The sequence below is a fragment of the Numenius arquata genome, chromosome Z (genome assembly GCF_964106895.1).
Source record: "Numenius arquata chromosome Z, bNumArq3.hap1.1, whole genome shotgun sequence".
NCBI lineage: Eukaryota > Metazoa > Chordata > Aves > Charadriiformes > Scolopacidae > Numenius > Numenius arquata.
In genome coordinates, this window is record NC_133616.1 from 78,772,697 (window position 1) to 78,792,491 (window position 19,795).

Genomic DNA, 19,795 nt, shown 5'->3' on the forward strand with positions numbered 1-19,795 from the left:
GGCTTTGTTCTTTGATGAGGAGGACACTTTTAAAAGTTCAGGTGCAAGGGAGGGTGTAATCTCCATTTCACTTTTTGAAAATGCCAAATTAAAAGCTGTAAACGTTCATTTTACTAGGTATGGTTAGTTGCTGTTACATTCTTCCAGATGGACTTCAGACCCACCGAGTGGCACAAGAGACAAGGAGGGGCTGACGCTGGGTCTTGGTGACAACTTCAGTGCTGCACCGAGCAAGATGCATGCAATTCATGAAATTAAGTCCTACATGGGTTTTTTTTTGTCTGTCCCTTGGAGATCAGACCGTGTCTGGCCTAGGTGCAGTATGTTGCAATATTCATTTATATTGGATGTAAGACAACGCTGAACAGTGCCACATACCATTCTAGTTCGTAAGCCTTTTTTAACATCTCTTCTCAAAAATTAGAGATTTAAATTTAAGTGAAACCTAATGACTTTCTGACAATATATGTGGTTTAGTCTCTAAAATAGTCTTGTCTAAGAAAGACCAGAGCACCACTGGTGACAGGAACATTTCACAACAAATTTCAGGAAAGGCAGTAAAGGTTGCCATTTTATCTGTCATGGATAGGAAAAGTGCTGTATGTGGGCAAGTATAATTAGGTCATTGGCTTATAAACCCAAACCCCTAGTTTCCCAACGTTTCTTAAAATTAATATGGGTTTATATTTAATATGTGTCTTTGATTTGGCTGAAAAACATAGCCAGAAAATTCCCAAATGGCTATACATATAAATAGCTTCATAGACATAGATTATTCCAAGGAGAGTTGGCAAGAACATATCCTCATGAAATTTGCTCAATATCCTCCAGTTTCAGATGCCGTGAGATTGTCAGGCTTTAAAATGCACTCTTGGTGCTGCAGAGCTCCCTGAGTAGCTGTCATGTAGGGGACAGGTTCAGGGGGTCTGTGGACCACAGTTATTTCATTGGACTTCACGTGGAGGTAGGATATTGCAAGAAGTGATGACCGCTGGAGCCCAGGGGCTGCAAAGGAGTCTGGGCAGATATTTGGCAAACTGACTTCAAGATGTGTTGGAAGAGTCTGTTTCCAAATCTCCTGTTTAAGGTTGTTCTATTTTTCCTTTGAATGATAGGGTTGGACCCTGGCCTTGCAAAATAGTCGTTAGTGCAGCAAGCATTACTTATCATTGTGGATTTTTGCAATAATAACAGTTTTACCAGGACTCTTTTCTGTATGATTTTTCCCAGTAGTCTTTTCAACAGACATCTTGACAAATCTTTGTGCTAGGGTTGTCATACTCCTTGCTGGGTGTGTTTATTCCCAGGATTGGGGTTTTGATTTTTTGGTTTTTGTTTTTTGTTTTTTTTCCAGTAGAAACTCTTAGTTTCCTATAGCCCAGAGAAGCACAATTAACACATTAACTCAGCAAACCCTCTAGTGATTCTGGGACTTGCTTCTCCATTAAAATTCACATTTGGAAAGGGTAGCAATACATCATCCATTGGAGATTCTGCTAGAGTGTGGTGTACATAACCTTTGAAAACTGTTCCTGCCACCAAAAGCTGCCTATTCTGTAGCTGGCCCAGATCCAGCTTCTCCCAGTTTGGAGCCATACTGGGTTCATGCCAGCCAGCTACTGTGTTCCTGTTCCCGTCAGAGGCAGCACTGGGATTTTGCTGTTTGGACTGCTGGACGATGAGGGTGGAAGCAATAAATGAAATGCATGGAGAGGCACAGTGGGAAAATAGGTGGTTTTGGCACTGGTTTGGGACAAGCTGCATAAGCCACCGTGGCTTAGACACACATGTGCAATGTGACTATTCTAAGCCTGTGCCAATAACAACTTGCTTTTACTACATAGCGTGACATCTGCTTACCTCTCCAGCAGCCACCTTCAGTCTGCCAGTGACAGCATCTCTGTGAATGTGATTTTTGTCCAAACTTGTGTTGTTTTGAGTGGTCCTCAGGAGACCCATACATTTCCCTTCCTTACCCAGGTTTGTAACACTTCAATTTTTAATCTTCGTACATATTAGCATCAAAGCAGGGATGGTGATGGTGCAGGCAAAACCAAACAGAGTCCATGGAGCATCCAGGTGACGCTTTGTGGTGACACAGAGCAGTGTCCCAGTGGTGTGAGCCCTGGGGTAGAAGACATCCCATGGGTGTCCTAAGGGGCTTATGTGCTTCTGTTGCTGCTCTTACCTTCTCCACATAATGGGATGGAGAGAGGAGGGAGCCCAAAAGGCTGTTCACACAATGATGCAATACGATGCAATACTGCACAGGACAGTTTTCCTTTCTTTTTTTTTTTTTTTAAGGCTTTTTAGCAGCACGGTGGATGATCAGCTTCGAGCCTTGTGGAGGCCAGTCAACTCCAGTTTGGCAGGACAGTATCTATGAGGGAACTTGAATCACCTGGGGTTTCTCGCTTTAGATAAATATGTCTTTGGATTCATCATTCCCTTTATTGATTTAATTCTAGCTGTTCGCCTCATATTGATCTGGATTGCACACCAGAGACAGTTTCACTGGAGTTTTTGTCTTTTCAGTCAATGATACAAAGGAAAAAAACCACACCTTTGAATTAAGCATCGCCTGTAAGAAGTGCTTTCTAGGAATGGCTAGTTTTATCCCACTTTTGTTGTCTATTTTATAATTACTGACATGTAATAACACACAGAGGTGCTGAGGATGAATGACTCAATATGATAAAGTAGTAACTTTCCACCTTCTGTCCCTGCCCCCAAGGCTTTATTCCTTTTTTGATCCAAACTTCAAAAGAATTGTCCTGAGTGTTCATGTTACCCCATTTTTCATCCCACTCTGTAAAAGAGGGATGGCTGGTTTTTTTCCCCTCTCATTTCTGGGAGCGGTAATACAGGAATCTTACAAGAGGTATATCCTTTCATGATTTTCTGCCGTTTAAAGGCTTGAGAAGAACTCAGTGGTTTTGATAAGCCTCCACTCAAATCCAAACCCTCTGAATCTGCTCATGTTTGTAATGCTGGGAACAGCTCTAGGATGCTTACAGGAAGCGAAATAACATCTTCCTAGAAAAATTCTGTCTGGGAGCATGAGTATTTCTTTCTGCCTTGGTTTTGCAGCAGCTTTAGTAATAAATTAAGAGTTTTATTCTTTGTGTCTTGTCTACCAACTCTTTCTTCTGTCTGTTAAGCACTTCCTGTTGTGAAGAGAGAGTCGGTTAAATGTGCCTGTCTGTTCATTAAACTGCTGTGCAGGGAAGAACAGAAGCAGTTTAAGCCCAAACAGCCTCCCTTTCTGTAGGTACAGGCATCTCATCTGTAAGCAGCAAATGATACCGTGTCCATCAGCTGCTTTTACATTTACTGCGTTCTACCCCTTGTGCCCAGGGACAACTTTGTTTTAATTCATTCACTAAACATCCTCCTAGGCTGTAGATTAACATATTACTTTTTTTGTTGTTGGGATTTTTTTGGCTAACAGAGGAAAGTTGTTTTTAAAAAAAAAAATAAATAAATGCAGCAATTGTCACTACCCAAAGTCATTAATACTAGTTTTATCAAAGTCTCAGTTGTTCTTCATATACCATGCTGATTTATATACAGTCTGGCCACACCTCCTCTTTCCTGGAGGCGAGTAGATTTAACATGGAAAGTGTAGATGGCTCCTTCACGCTCCTGGATCCAGAACTGAGGTTTCCTTCTGCAGTCATTCCTGCCTAGCTTATGCATCTCTGCCAGATTTCCATCACGTTATCTAGGTCCCTTATGTGGCCTTATGTGTTGTACTCTCTTTCACAAAGCTTTAATGCGCCTGTCCCCGCAGTGAAAGAGCAGATATTATTTCCCTCAACATAGAATTAATACACAAATCAAAGTGGGGTATTTTTTCCACTGAATTTGTCCTCGTGCATCATTATTTGTTGCTGTCTACTCATCGGCTGCTCTGCAAGCAGCTCGACTCCAGTTCAGGTTCACTATAGACTGACAGTTGCTGTTTTATGGAATATTTGTAAGAAACAGGTAAAGTAATCTGTCTTCTGTGAGAGATCTGCCTCCTGGTGCATCCAGTCATCGTTCAGCATGATTTTCACCATCATGGGGAGCTTCAGCTGAGGAGCTGAAGACTGAGTTGAGGTATAGATGGAGTTGGACTCCATCATCCTTATGGGTCCCTTCCACGTTGAGATATTCTATGATTCTATGGTTCTGTAGACCCAGTGGCACCTTCCTTTTGACACTGTGGAGCCAACTCCACTGGGCATTAGAGGAAACACACAATAGGTGTATTTCCATATTGTCAGTGCCACGCTCCATGCCGTACTTGACTTTCATACAGATAGGTCCTGGAATGCACCTTGTTTTGGCAGTTCAGTGTTTTGTATAATCACAAAGTTTGTGTGACTTGGAAGGGTGTGTGTAGGACGTTAGCATCACTGCTACTTTTGCAAGCAGCTGTAGAAAAAGCTTTGGGCAGAATACGTTCTGCTGATAAATGGCAGTATTCAGGCTAAACCTAATGACTCATTATTATTTTATATTATTTCATTGTTTCCTCCACAATGGAACATGTCTCTAGCCTAGAAAATCAGAAACAATTGATAAAATTTAAATAAACAAGCTTCCTAGACCTCTGAAGTTTCTTGCACCCCACCCCACCAAGGGCCTCAAGTCCCTTGTCGTATTTTTTCACTAGTAATATCCAAGAGTGCAAGACAGGTCCCTTCCTGAAGAATTGCTGTGACATGACATATAATTTTATTGGTACTTTATCTAGTGTTTCAGCTTTCTGCAGTTAAATGGTCTGCTTCCTTGGTCTCTTTGTATTCTCAACAGAAAATGGCTTGCAGTCTTTTTCTTCTAAAATAGAGAAAGTGTAAACTCTAAAGAATTACATTAAGCTTGAAACCTGACAGTTTGACAGTACCAAGCCCTCACCATAATTGCTTTCATCGGTTCCCACCAGATTTAGAATGAGCTTTTATTACTGTTGCCTGAATATCTTATTACAATTAGCAATACTGAGCATGAAAAGGTAGAATGGATTCCTCTTCTCATAGCAGCTGGGGAAAAGCTGGTCGATAAATTATTTTAGAAGTGATCTTGGTTATTAAACAGCCACACACTTAAACAGCCTTTACAGTTTGTGGCTTTGTTCCAACTGTCTGTCTTGTACCATGATTTTTGCAGCAATCAATATAAATTATTTTATTATTTCATTAATATTTCTTTAGAGTGTTCTCATAGCTAAAAAAATGTGACTAGAATCAATATATCAGCACCTATTAATTTCTATATTGATTCTGTTGTGTGCTTTACATCGAGACAAACATTTACAGTGAATGCTATGTACCTGGCAGAAGCAATTACATACAAAGTGAACACACAAATACCACCATTGAAACCTAAACAGTGAGGAGGATGTGCTTTGGGTTTGTTTCCTTGCTTCTGGTTTGTGTCAAAACGTAATAGAACACACAACCAGGACAGTCTTGTTTATTTGGGTTTTGTTCTGTCTTTAGTTTTAAAAGATTAAAAGCAATAAGACGGCCGTATACTTTGGACAACTGTCTTGCTAGGGAGTCCAGACATGTCTGGGGAAAAAAAAAAAAAGAATAGGTTAAAAATACAGTCCACTGACCTCCTGCTAAGTCTTGGGAGGCTGATGTCGATGTATTGTGTACAAAGAACCTATACAAAGCAAAACAAAGCCAGTGGGGAAACTCCCATCTTTTACGACCAGACCTATAATCTTTAACAGGTGAGACTCTATATGTGTACGTACAATACAGTCAATTGTTATGCTACATATTGTTAGTAATAAAACTCTTTGGAAGATTCGCTGGGGGATTAGGAGGGCTGTGTGCCAGCAATGTCATGGAGGGAATTGCGGCTTACCCTGCGCTGTGCTGGAACAAGTGAAAGCAGGAACTCGTCACCCCTGAGATGAGTTCTCAAAGCTAATGAGCTTTGGTAATTCCATGTGCAAACGATTAAAAAGTGCCAATGACTTAGTCTAACTCTGCTCTGAAAGAAGATGGTTTTATTAGAAGGAGAGCTAAGCGTAGCTTGAACTGAAAATCCAGGCTTCGGACTGAATTCTGAAAAATTCTTTTTTTTCCTAATGATACCAGAAATTCTTTCTGTCTGTCAGATTTATTGGGAAGCTTTTCAAACAACCATTTTTATTTATAATAGTGCTTTAAAAACAAAACAAACAAACAAACAAAAGGCTTTTTAAACTACTAGGCCTTTTAAATTTTTTGCATCCGTTTGTACTAGCTGCACTGCTCATGCTGACCATGAGAATTTAAGAATTTATGCCAGGGCTTAAGCAGTTATGTGCATTGTTTCAGATGAGAGCTCCTCTCTGTCTTGCTCTTTCACTTTCTCTCCCTTTCTCTCTTTTGCAAAGATTCCTGTTTCAGACAGAATCAAGATTCAAAATGTTAAAACGGTCACAAGCTTAGTTAACAGAAGGCAAGTTGGACTGTTGGCCTATAAACCTGCTATTGAATCTTATTTTTTCTGGGGAAAGAAAAAATGGAGGTGTCGGGTGAGGAGGTTTACTTGAAAAATGTGCGTTACTCTCTTCCTGTTTCACGGTACTGTAGCCTGGATAAAACCAGACGGGTTTCCAATAAGTGGACCTGTTACCAATAACCCGAGATGCAGGTGTAATTGCATTTTCCGTGATTCAGTGTAGCACACTGGGTTGTTTTACACAGGCAGCATCTGTTTCACATGTACACCCTGATTATTCTACTCTGATTGACATCCGCCTTCTCCTAATAAAGTCCCAGTTGCCCACCTGTATGGTGCTCCCTTTTCTCTTAATGCATTTGTAAGATAAAAAAAATCCTTTAGAGCACTGTGCTGAAACTCACAAAAAGGCAAACTATCTGAATTTTTCAGTGCTGCAGCACCGGCACAATTACCAAGGCTCTCTGTGGATTAAAGTTTCATAAAGTTTGTGGTTTGAATGCTGGTTTGAACCAGACCAGTATGAGAAAACTTTGGTGGAGGTACTTCAGATGTGTACTAATATATCACAACTGAAGATAAAATGTGGCTTAGGCCATGGAACTGAAACAGCTTTATAAAGAAAATTATTGTACGTTGGTATTCAATCAATTTTGTCATGTTTTTTCCCTGTTAATTCTATTCTGTATTTTCTGCTGTCTTTTTCCTATTCCTGCGTATAACCTGTGGAGCTCCTTCAAGATTTTGGGAATATTAGAAGTTTACATGGGTTTACTGGGGGACAGGGCCATTTTGTGCAAGAGAAATGCGCTGAATATTACTGAATACACAGACATTAACCTTGTCTCTGGAAGCCTCTGAGCTGCAGATGGCTGGAGACTGAAAAAGCACTTTGTACTCTTTGAAGAGCATCTGCTCTTGGCCTCTGTTGGAGAAGGAGTTCTGTGCTACCTTGGGCTGACCCAGGACAGCTGTTCCCACATTGTAGTCACCTGGCCAATTATCTTTCTCATTACCTGTTTTAGATTGGCTGACACGGCCCATTTCTTCATTGCAGGAAGGCACTGATTTCAGCCCGACTAAGGTCACAGTGATCAAAATTGCTGAATGCTTTTTAGTTACATTGCATGTGAAATAAAACTTGCAGGTGTCCATGCCTAGCGCCAAGTGAGACAGGGGCTGAGTGGGGTTGGAGCGTAAAGCATAAGGTGATGCCTTCAAGCACAGGTGGTGAGCAAGGGGGCACGGCACGGCAGCCCAAGGGAGCTTAGCCATCTGACACCAGTATTGCACGTTCTCAGGGTTGCTTTTGTGCGTCTGGTCAGTGGTATTGATGAGCCTGATGAGCCAAAAGTCCATCAGAGACCCTGCTCTTAATTTCCTGATTCACTAAGTGCCTCTGAAAGCCAGGAACCCGAGAAGGAACGTCTGTCTGGCAGAGGGACTTGGGGTGCATGGGTTCCCTTAAACTGTGGCTATATTTGTGGAAAGGTAGTAAAACAAATTGGAAATTTGCATTTAAAATACATGGTTGGTTGCTGTCATTCAGTTTGCCGTGCTCATTAATTTGTGTCTTGTAACTCCTGTCCATTGGTTGTCTCAGTTCCTATCTCAACCAATATAGGTGTCCTGCTAATGCAGAGACAGGTCTTGACTGGTGGCTGTTCTGGGGTCCTGTCCCTTCCACCTTTGGGGACAGATGTGCTGCAAACCCGGCACAGTCACAGCCAGTTGGGGTGTGACTGGTGATGGTTTAGCACCAGTTAAGTTGCTGACCTTCATTGCCATAATCCTTGGGGAGGTCCGTGCATGCTGAGTGTCCCTTGGGTGTCCCTTGATCCTGGACCATATTTGACCTGGACCGTATATTCAAAATGTTCTGCCAGAAAAGGAAATCTCTGAAATTTAAGGGGTAAAGAATCTTTCTGTGAATTTGACCATTCACAGAAATAAAAAGTAGAGAGGCTCATTAGGAAGAAAAACCTGCTTTATATAAAATTTTTTGTGAAAGAAAGACACAGGGCCAGTCCTGTCCTTTTTGGTTACTTGGGGTTTTGTTGTTTTTGGAGTTAGTACAACCTTTCTTAAAAATCTTACAGTCTAGACTCCTTTGCAGCATTACCCAACCAGTAATGACTTGGATATTTGGTCTATTGTTAAATGCTCCTGGTGAAGTACTTACTGCAGATATTGCTCCTTAGACAGGCCCTGAGAGCTCAAATGGATGGAGACCAGTTGGGGTTTGGGAGGAGAAAAAATGACTTTTGAAGCCTGCTGTACAGGCTGTCTTACAGCAATTGCATCATGAGCTGCAGATGATTCCTGCTTCATATAATAATAGAAAATATATTTTCAAAGTGGCTTCTTTACCGAACAGACATGTTGGTAGATGACCTCTCTTAAGGGAAGACTGTTAAAGAATCGTAATCACATGTACAAAGTAAAAAGAAGTAATATCAGCGAGTTAAGAAGTTCAGGAGTCAGAGCCGGGCTCTTCTGCCCACATTCATTTGCTTTATGCACCCCAAAGTAAGGAATAGGGTTGGCATTAGGTGGACAAAGCCATCGTCTGTTCTCTACCCTGGGTGAGGAGCTGTCTCAAGGATGGGAAGTTATGATGAAAATGCAGAGGAGGAAAACTTCAATTTTAACTAGAAAACACTGGCTGTTGCAGTGTACAGCTCTATTCTGTCTCAGCCAACTGCACCTATTTTTACTTTTTTCCCTGTGTTTTCAAAGGGCTGGCTGTACCCCCTTCTCTCCCCGCCCCCCCCCCTTTTTTTTTTTGGTACTGCTGTTTGAACATGTTTCAGCGCTCACAGGTGTCACTGTAGGCAGGGATTTGATCTTGAATACCAAAGGTTTGATATTATTTCACAAAAAAATGAATTAATTCGGATCTGTGGCTGGGGAGGGGGCAGGAGGAATATAGGAGAGGCTGAATGGGAGTTAAGAGCAGAAAAGAAAGCACAATTCTTGATACTAAAACAATTTTATATTCAATAGAGACCTATTAGAGACCTATTAAGGGAGGGAAAAAGCTTGATATACTTTATCTGCTCTACCTTAACCTCAAATTGAAACCTGCTCCCAGTTTATTCAGTTCACTGCTCACAGGTGTATTAAGAACTCGCTGCCTCTCTGTCTGTGTGCATTTTGTCATTTGAAAATATGTACATAAGTCTTGTCCTTATACTCTACAGGTCCAAAGTGGTTTCTGGCAATAAGCCAATTAAAATGAATGGTCCAAACCCAGCAGATCTGTGGATAACAGGAAACCTGGGCAGTTACAGGCTTCTGCTGGTGCCCAGGTATACGTGTACAAGTTGTTCAGTGGGGAGAAAGAATTTGCTTAGTTCAGTCATCGGGGTTTTTAAAAGATCATTTTTATGATTATGTCCGTGCATTCTCCTACATCCTTCAGAGAAGAGGATGTTTTTATCTATACCTAGTAATTTAGTAGAGATACCAGAGTATCCTAGTCTAGTATTGAAGGAACTTTTCATCATGTGAACACTGGACTAATCAATTTTTCTTTAAGAATAATTTTAATTGTATTAATTTGTGAAGTTGTGGGTTTCATTCTGTAGCAGTTGGGGCAAAGGGTGGACCCCAGAGAGTTGCAAGCTGAGGCTGGGGTTCAGGAAGCTTTGTAAGCACGTGCTTAACTTTAAGCAAGTGCCTAGCTCCTGTTGAAGTCACTAGGATTTAAACAGCCACTCAGAGCCTCAGTACTGGAAAGGAGTGGAAAAGGCGTGGAACATCTGAAGCACAGTCTAGGTTTTAGGGTTGCCAGATTTTCCTCCAGATAAACACTCTTATTTTTGTGACTTGATTCCATGTGGGTTTGCAGTTGTAGCTGCCATCTGCAGGCTTCGGGTTTTCATGGGGAGAACCCGTCCCTCCAGGCTCCACCACTGAGCAACGGCGGCCAGAGCCCTCTCAACCCCTTCTGTCCTCAGGGAGGAGGACAATTGGAGGAGCAGGAGGACACACGTTTCCTACGTGAGAAATCAGTTCTGGGATTTTTATTTGCTCCCCTTAGGTCTCCGGCTACTGTTCATGATCACGCTGAGGGGATAAGAAAGGGTTAGGGAGGGAGAGCAGCTCCAGGGTTTGACAGCCCGGAAACTGGTTATGACACAATTTAGCCGCTGCTGGTTTTATATAATTGTATATGTGATAAATAGTGCTTAACGACTATGAGAAATGGCTTCTAGCATTTGCCAATAAATTTGCAATGTACTGGATTTATAAAAAACCTTGACAAAATTCCTAAACAAACTAAGTTTTCCCATACTATATACTCTTCTAGTTATGATTAAGAGATTTGTCTTTTTTTCCCCACTGAAGGCGGTGGTGCTAGCGTGTTCCTCAAAGTGAATGTGGTCTAGTTTATTTTAGCAAGAAGGAGTTTAAGTGGAAATGAGCCACAGAAATGTGTGCCACTTGTCTAAAACAAACATAGTTTAGGCTTTTCCTTATAAGTGACATCTATTATTACATTTTTAAGTAGATCTTTGTTAGTAAGCATCTGCAAGTGCATTTGATCAGATGAAAAAATCCAAGACTATATTTTTATTACTAAACCCGAATTTTCTTTTTAACTAAGGGCCTGCACCATGCCAACTGAAGGTATTTGGGAATTTGCAACTGAACGGATAGAAGTCCCTGAAAAAGTTCTGTCAGCGTTGTTCATTTACCTGACGTGTTGTCTGTGCAGCCATTTTAGACGTTACATATAGTTTAGACCATCTGCTTCATAGGACTAAATAAGTAGTGTGGATGATTAATAATGTGGAGAACTAATCTAGCCTAGTCATTGGAAGTTATATCAATATTAAAAGTCATATCAGTAGGAGATATATGAGTATCTTCTCAGTGGAGCAGATTTGTTTGCCACTTTGTTCTTGCTGCAATCACTGTATCAACTTCTATGATCTTTAAGGAATTCCCAGTTCACTTTTCTCCCTCTGAAGGATTCCAGGGATACGTAAAGAAAATAAAAAAACCAAACTTGCATAAGCATAAATCAAAATTATCCCCCATTTGATAGATTCTAGTTCTAGAGGACTGAATGGCGCTTACAAGAGCTTAAGACAGTGTTTAGCAATTGTCCTGTTTTTTGAAGTTTTGCTTTAAGTTTTGTTTATTGAGGGAATTCCAGACTTACCTGACTGTGCAGTGGTTGTGATGAATGCAGGTGCTGTTGCAGTTTGGCTTTCAGCCAGAGGTGGAAGCATACTAAGGAACATTGATTCCCTGGCTGAACATTAAATTTGTGGTTGCTGCATTGAAAATATTCTTCATTAACTGTGTAATTGAACAAGCCTATTATTATAATATCTGTCTGCTGACCTTAACTGAGACTAGACTGTTTGCTTAATACACTGAGCGTAGGAAAACGCCACACATGGAAGGTTCTCTAAGAGGGATGGAGATAGTATACCTTCAGATGGAAATAATTTTTTTCGGCTATTTCTTGAGTATTTTTCCCTAGCCTCTGTGAATTTATGTTGGGCCCAGGTACAGCTTGGGCTCTGATGGTCTCTGACACCACCACTCTCTTCAGATGATTGAAATTGGCAGAAAAATTTTCAATTTCTTCACTAATGTAACTTAAGGAAAAGTCCAACGACTGTAATTTCAGATCATGAAGGTGATTGTATCCAGGAACTTCATCATGACTTGCTGGGGTTTACATTTTTCAAGGTCAGTTAGAAATATATGGGTTTGTTTTCATATTATTTCTAGGAATAAATGCCAGAGTAGACTATATCTGGAAGCTGAATACTCATAATACTGCCAAAACCTAAACCAAATTATTGAATTTTCATACTCCATTTTAAATTGAATTAAAAAGAAAAATACCATTATAATTTACCTTACAGTCATTGTAGCATTTCTCTAAAGGGGAATGTCATCGCATTTTTAATCACATGTAGTTTCAATTTAGTCTACTTACATTTTTAATATACAACTTCAGAGAGGTCTGCCTGTGCTTAGTGTTCTTGATGCATCTGTTCATGTAAGAGGCCTTCCTCCCTCCTCCATTACACCATTTCTTTTTCTTTTCATGGTTGAACTTTCCTCTTTTTGGCCAGTAGCCGTAGGCAGTCAGTGTGATGTCTCCCAAGAGCTCACACCGCAGGGCATCGGTTATTCAAGGCCAAGGTTTTACGTATAGCCACGAACTCTACTCAAAGCTCCTTTCATAATCCATCCTTAATCACAATGGCTGATGAGTACCTTTCTTCTGAGGACTTTCTGTGAAGAAGATGTTTATACAGCCAAGACAGCAGATTGCTGATAAATCAAAGAATCCAAGTTTTTCTCTTGGGATGGACTAGAAGTACCGTCTCTGGAACACAGATGCTGCTCTGAGCTTTTGCCCTGTCAGTCTCAATGCAAGCGTTCCTTAGTGCTTGAGGTGCCTCACCTTTCTCTTGTGTTAATGCTGTAATGACTACCAGTTCTCTGTTTATGAGCTGCTGCTGCCACCTATTTTTATGATACCAAAGAAACTACATACCAGATTATATCCACTTTTAATATCTGCTTAAGTATTAAGTATTAAGCGGTATTAAGCCTTCATATTTTTTTCAGACTGATGACAAAAATGAACCATTAAACCAAGTTAAGGAAAGATTTGTGCACCAAGAAATTCAGCCTTTTCCTACAACACTGCTACACATCTTCTGGGAGGGCTGAAATGTCCTCTCTTAGTAAAATTCCAGCTTTTGGTTGGAACTGATTATTTTAATTACTAAGAAATGAGGAAAATAATGGAATGGTCCAAGGACACAAGTGTGGCTCCTAGATTACTTAAGTTTCTTAGGAAATTTGTATAGTTATGTTAATTTACAAGGGTATTTCTCTCTTCAAATCCCATGAGAGTTGGTTGGGAAAAAAAAATTGAGTAAAATCGTAAGCACAACGTGCTGGGCTGGCTACACAGGGATAGTTAAGTGTGAGAACCTTTCATCGTTCCAGCAAGAAGTACTGAAGATGAGCTGATTGCAACCTCCAACCTGATTTTCCTTCTGCAGAGCTACAACTTGTTTGATCGTTTCACCACTGGGAAGCTCTTTTTAATCTTCAGTCACCTAGGGGATTATTTTCTACTTCATACCACTTCACAAACATTATCTCGTGGAACTGGCCATCTGTTGCCACAGGAACAGTGTTGTGTTGTGCAGGTCTTCTCTGGTGTCCTGGTGAACTCAGGAATGATTCATCACAAGAAGCAAATGGGATGGTACATCTGTCCTACTGCAAAATAAGGTGTCGGGTTTTCTCCTAAGCCATTACGCTGCGTGGCTTTGAGTTTTTGTGGTCTTTAGTTAAGTACTAAAGTGTTGCATGTCTTCTGTTTCTTATGGCTCTTACTCAGCTGTGGAAAAAAATACCAAGTAATGTAACCACTTTCTTCCAAATCTTGGGCCAGAGTCTCAGCTGGTGTAAGTCAGCAGAGCTCCAGTGACATTATTAGTGCTCTAGTGATTCACACCAGCTGTGGGTCTGGTCTTCTGTCTCAATTTATGAAGGGCTTGAACTAAATGTCAGGAAATATGAAATGATCTCTTATAGTCAGCAGTTCTCCACATGTGTTAATGGAGTTCAAGTTTACCAAAAGGCAAGACTTCAAAAAGTGGTCCAACAGAAGAATAAACTTTCAAGAAGAATGCCTTACTTACAGGCTTTTTGGCAAGAAAGGACTATACAACTCACTGCAATTTAAAGAAATTAACTCATTTATGCATCGGGATATGGTAATACAGCTTCAGTGAGAATCCAAGATTCAAAATAATTTCACAGCACAAAGCGAGCTGTTGGCATTCAGTGAATAATTGCCATACAAATAGGAATCATCAAGTCTTAAAACCAAAATTAAGTTGCTTAAGAACTCCATGTCAAGAGCCTAATGCTTCCACTTCGCAAGTGTAGTTGGGTTTATTCAGAGGCACGGTGTTATAGTGTTTGGAGATTAAATGAGGACCGAGTAGTTACAAGAACACAGAAGCTTAATAGTTCTAGCTGTGTAATGTTAAAACTCGACAGTGATTTGGCTTGTAGATGTGATCTCATGTGCAGTGTTGAAAACAGTTCTTTTAGCTAATGATGATAAAACGGTTGTTGACGTTGCTTAAGCACTGTCAGGCTTACTTTTCAAAATCAGAAAATGCTGGAATAGGTGAAACCTCAGTCAACAAATGTGGAGTCTCAGAAGCCTTTTAGTCTTTTGCCTAGTCTTGTATGCCTATATGGATATGAAGATATGCTTTAAAAAAAACTTCCATTTTTTTAGAAACTGAACTTTTTTCAGTACCTGACATAGCCTGTGGTGGTACAGAGGTCTTCACAGCCTGATTGAGACCTTTCAGAATTAATTAAAATGATCAGTGTGTGGCCCCACACTGTGTGATTTATGTATGTTCTCACTGGAGACTTAATGCTTTAGATAGACCTAGAAATTTAAAAGAAAAACACACCACATTGTGTTGTGCTATGCTACTTATATTTAAAAAAAATATTAGGGTGCAAATAAGTTGATTGCTAGCAATCAGAACAGCATGGAGTTATCTGATCCTGCTGACCAGAGGTCATTGGCTAAGGGTCTGATCCTGGCAGGTCTTTTCACAGTTAGTCCAAGCAACTTTTGATGAAACACGCATCTGTCTAGATGTCACTGCATACCAAAAGGGAGAAAAAATGCTTGGACACAATTTTTTCAGACCTGAAGGAAAGCGTTTTGGAAGAATTCACAGAGAATGCTAGTTAGACTTCCAGAGAAAGTAATTATCATAGTCTGAATATACCAGCACGTTGAATATAAAAGTGGTTAGCAGAACTGGAGTGATGGATAGAGTGGTGAGAAAAGCCTTCTGAATACCAGAGAGCTCTTAGGAAGTGACGGCATCCAAGACTCAGCATTTACTGGGCTTTTGCTGATTCCCCAGGAGCACAGGGGGCTCCACCTCAAAATGAAAACCATTCCCCAGGTCCACAGCAGGAAACATCGTAGTGAGAGCTCTGAACCTCCAAGGGCTTGACAAACTTGAAGTGTGAGAGGCTATGAATCATGCAGTGGCTAGGGGCTTAGGAAGCTCATTGAGTTTCGAAGATTGCACTGGTCTATAGAAAATTCTGCTCCCTGGAGATTTCTAGGTAGGAGTTTTGGAAAACTTGGTTCTGAATCTGTTTGAAATCAAATTTTAAAAGAAGAAAAAAAATTGCTGAATTTCACTAGCTATATTTGCTCTACAACGTGGAGCAGTTGAAAGCAAATGCTTGAATTATTCTGAAAATTAAGGTTGCTTTTGCATGCCTCATTGCACTGAGCCCTCATATGGCAGCATTTGAGAGTAACACTTTCCATCACTTCTGTCTAGTTCTTACCATCCTGGTGGCTGGTGTGTCGGCCTTCATAATACACGAATTTTTCACCTTCTGTCAGGATTACAGCAGTGGAATATGCCTGGGCATGAAGCCATCAACCCTTACGAAACTCCAGCCAGTCCCAAATCCTACAATACAAACACGTCAAGTCTTCTCCCCGCTTCCTGCACCGATTCCCTACTGCACCGAGATTAGGAGCTTTCAAAGCAGCTAGTGATATCACAGAATCACAGAATCTTCATGACCTGGAATATCATGTCACCGAGAACTCTCAAGTTTGTGATTGATAATTCTCCTCCTGAAGCTCACAAAAGTAAAGTTGTCTGTGCAGGACTCAAAAGTTTTTCATGGATTCCGCCCTATACACATAAAATTAATTCCTATAGGGATAGGAAGCTGTTGCAAATGCCACCATCTTTGGAAACACGAGATACTTTGCCTTCTCAGGCACAAGCACATAGCTGTCTTTACCAGAGTGGTGTCTTGAAAGGGGAGGAGAAACAGTGAACGTGGGCTCTTGGCATATGCAAGAGATATTTAAATGATCTATGTTGATGAGGACAGTCAAAGGAGTGCTAAATAGGTATCTGATTGATGGAGATTAGCAATAAATCTGCAATAAACCTGATTGATGCAGATTAGCATGTTAATGTAATGGGTGTCTGATTCAGGTGTGAAGTGTTCAGGTAGGACTCTGTGGTGTACAGCTCTCTGAGGACTAACCCTTCTATTTGCATACAGTTGTAGCAAATGTAAGCATAATATATATACAGGGAAAAGCCAAGGGATTGCAAGTCCCTGAATACCTGGATTTACATATTATGCAAGGATTTTCTGCATTTTGCTTTATTTTCTTCTGCTCTACTGTTTGGAGAGAGGCTTGCACCTCTGGGGCATGGATATCTGAGACAGTTCAGTATGATTCTTCATGTGCCTCCATGCCAGACTGGTGGACAACAGACACATGCTCAGCACCAGGGCAAAAATACAGAGCGGTTCACAGAGCATCGTCCTGGGCACCAGTAGAAAAGCAGATCCTTTGTACATTTCTGCATTTGTTCTGCGTCCCTAGCTCTCCATGCGGAAATTGTGGGTGAAATGGTCATTCTCAAGGTCCTAAAAGTTGTAATAAAATAGCTGAAGCCTTGACATTTATAAGCTGAATTCCATCTGTTTTGTTTTGCCATTGACATCTCAGCAAGTAATTAGGTCTTACAAAAAGCACTTTTCTCTTACATGTAACCTTAACAAAAAGCTCAAAATACACTATTAAATGGTTACCTTGGTGGTGTATACGTTGGAATTGTTTATATCTGTATCTAAACTCAGTTCAAATCTCTTTGCTTTTTATTTCCAGACCTGATCTGGCCTCACAGAAGACATCGGGCAAAAATTCCCCGGATGTGATGTCTCTCGAAACACTGGAAAACACTTGTGAGCCAGAGGACCTCTTTGATGACATCTAGCTATGTGTTGGCTGAGAAACTAAGAGACTGGCGCTCTTAACAGAGATAAGCTGTAAAACTAAAAGGCTTGGTTATAGACGCTGAGCCGAGATCTTTGCTCTGAGGTGGTATTCGATGACATACTGCTCGAGTCCTCTTGCACTGCACATGTCCCCATTCTTCGCTACGCAGCTGTAGACCCTTGGCCTGCTACGCTTGATTTGTGACGGCCTTGAAATCACTTTAGCCTCTGTGTAGATCTTTTATCATGTGTATATGGGGAAGGAGGGTACCATCATTGCATTTTTACATCCTAAAAGTCTCTGACTGCTGATTGTAACCAGCATCAACTGGTTTCCAGATGTCCCCAGAGAGTAAATCAGGCATAAAGAAGACTTAAGGCTACCGCTGTACTTACCTTATATACTGCTGCTTTCCTGAGAAGCTCAGCCTAGATGCAGTCTAGCTAAATCGTCTTCAACTTTGATTGAGATATGTCTTTAAAAACGGTGAGTTTAAAATCAGATCTTCTTACATGAAGAATCCAAAGAAATGCCCTTTTGCTTTTTGCTTGAAGGTTCTCTGTGGCATTATGCACTGTAAAGTGTATTCTTGCTTTTGGGAGTAAAGTGCTTATAAAGTCAATATTGAATCCATTTTAACCTTCCACACAAACCCATAGCCTTTAAAATTGCCATTTTTGATACTTCATTGTTTTTCTTAGGGTGATTTCTAAAAAAATAAAATGCGCTCTAAAAATACATCAATTTTGTTTTTATTTGCTTGGCCACTCTGTGAGTAAGGGGCTAGTTAGCAAAGCGTGTTTATGCATGACCTCTTCCTACCCAACGCTGATGGCTTCATGCAGATTTAAGGCTTTATTACAAAAAGTGTTAGCAGCGTGTATTTACCTTCAGCAGTCAAAAGTGTACGGAACTCAGCGTGCGGGTCAGGTTTCTGCTTTGCAATTTTAAGAGCCTGAATCAATTCTCGTTTAAGGCAGAGGGAGCCAATTCTTCTGCCTCAGAAGGGATGTGATCCAGCACGGGTTTTAAACGTGCAAGTAATCCCGTTGAAGTCAGCAGGACTGTGCAGCACAGACCTGCTCCTGCGCGCTACGGCTTGCAACGGTTCTTGGAAGCTACTTGGTATTTTCGAAATGCCAGATTATTTAGGCCCCCGGTTCTGCCAAAATTCAATCCTGTATTTAACTAAAGGCATCCATGTCAATATTTGCAGGATCAGGGCTTCATTTAAGAACCTAAGTGAGGATCCAGGAATATTGTATTTAAGCATTCCTTTCTGAAAAACATGGTCACAGCATTTTAAATTCACAAAGGGCTTTGGGACAATGTTATAAATCACACAGTAAAAGCATGAATGGCCAAAATATTTTGCTTGCTACAAAGGCTTTGTGCTTGAGAAATGACAGGACCACAACAGACCTATTCATGCACCCATTCATAGACATTGCCTGATTTTAAATCTTCCAGTGCTGATCTGACAATGCTTTCAGTAAAAGCTTGTGTAGAGTTTGTTTTAATGTGAAAATGTTCCATGACTTGACCTAAATAGAAGAGCTTGGTTTAATTGTGCCTGCAGCAGGAAGTGAAGGTAAATGGAGGCGAACATCCTGCAAAACTCTGCATTTAAGAAACTGTTGGTTTCTAGTAGTAAAATGTTGTTGCATAGATAGGAAGTGTTACATGTAATTGGTAGATGTAATAAAATCTGTCAGAATGTTTGTTCTTTTATCTTTTTTCCAGGTTTGTATAGAATCAAGCTAGGAGTTGAGCAGAAAATTATGTGATAGCAGGTACATACCTTGGACTGTGTGAGCACAGTCGTCTAGTTAGGGTGGCCAGTCCCCAGTCAGCTGGGACCGTGTATAGGCACAGGGACACCTCCTCTCCCATCGGAGCCTACTTACAATATGTTAGTCTCCACCACCGTGTGAGAAGCGTTAGCGAAATGCTCCTTTCTGAAGATTTCTGTGAGAATCTATTGCTTTTATGCCAATAAGGTTCCAGTTGACTTTGAAGAGGAAAGACCCACCCAAATGAGCACAAATTATTTGTGAGAGCAAAGGTAGTATTGCAAAAGCTAAAGAACATCAGTGAAACGTCTTTGTGATGCGTATTTGACCTCAGAAGTGGGGACATTCACTTTATCTTCAAACTCATTCATCCCAATGCATTGAAATAGACCCAATGGCCTTCACTGACCAAGCCAAGAAAAATGTTTTCCAAACTAACCCGTGATGTTTGGGAAGGAAACTCAGCAATAGCACCTCATGACATTTATTTTCTTTTTTAATCTACTAAATTAATATGATAATTTGCTGCTCCAAGAAAAGCTGGGATTTTTGCTAGCCCTCCATGCTGATGGAGCTTCTGCTGTGGGGGGCTTTCCAAAGCTTACAGAGCAGAAGGATTCCCTTGTGAATCAAAAACCAATGCTCCTATTCATAAATCAAACATAATGTTCATGCTGTGGTCCAC

At 40.7% G+C, this 19,795-nt stretch overlaps 1 protein-coding gene across 1 annotated transcript in view; it reads left to right on the forward strand.

The window, feature by feature from the left end:
- XRCC4 (X-ray repair cross complementing 4) overlaps positions 1 to 19,038 on the forward strand; it is a 173,340-nt gene extending 154,302 nt beyond the window's left edge. The window contains exon 7 of the mRNA XM_074166431.1: positions 17,207 to 19,038. Coding sequence (XP_074022532.1) covers positions 17,207 to 17,315 — 109 coding nt within the window. The 3' untranslated portion in view covers positions 17,316 to 19,038. The remainder of the gene's footprint in view (positions 1 to 17,206) is intronic.
- The last annotated feature ends 757 nt before the right edge of the window (positions 19,039 to 19,795 follow it).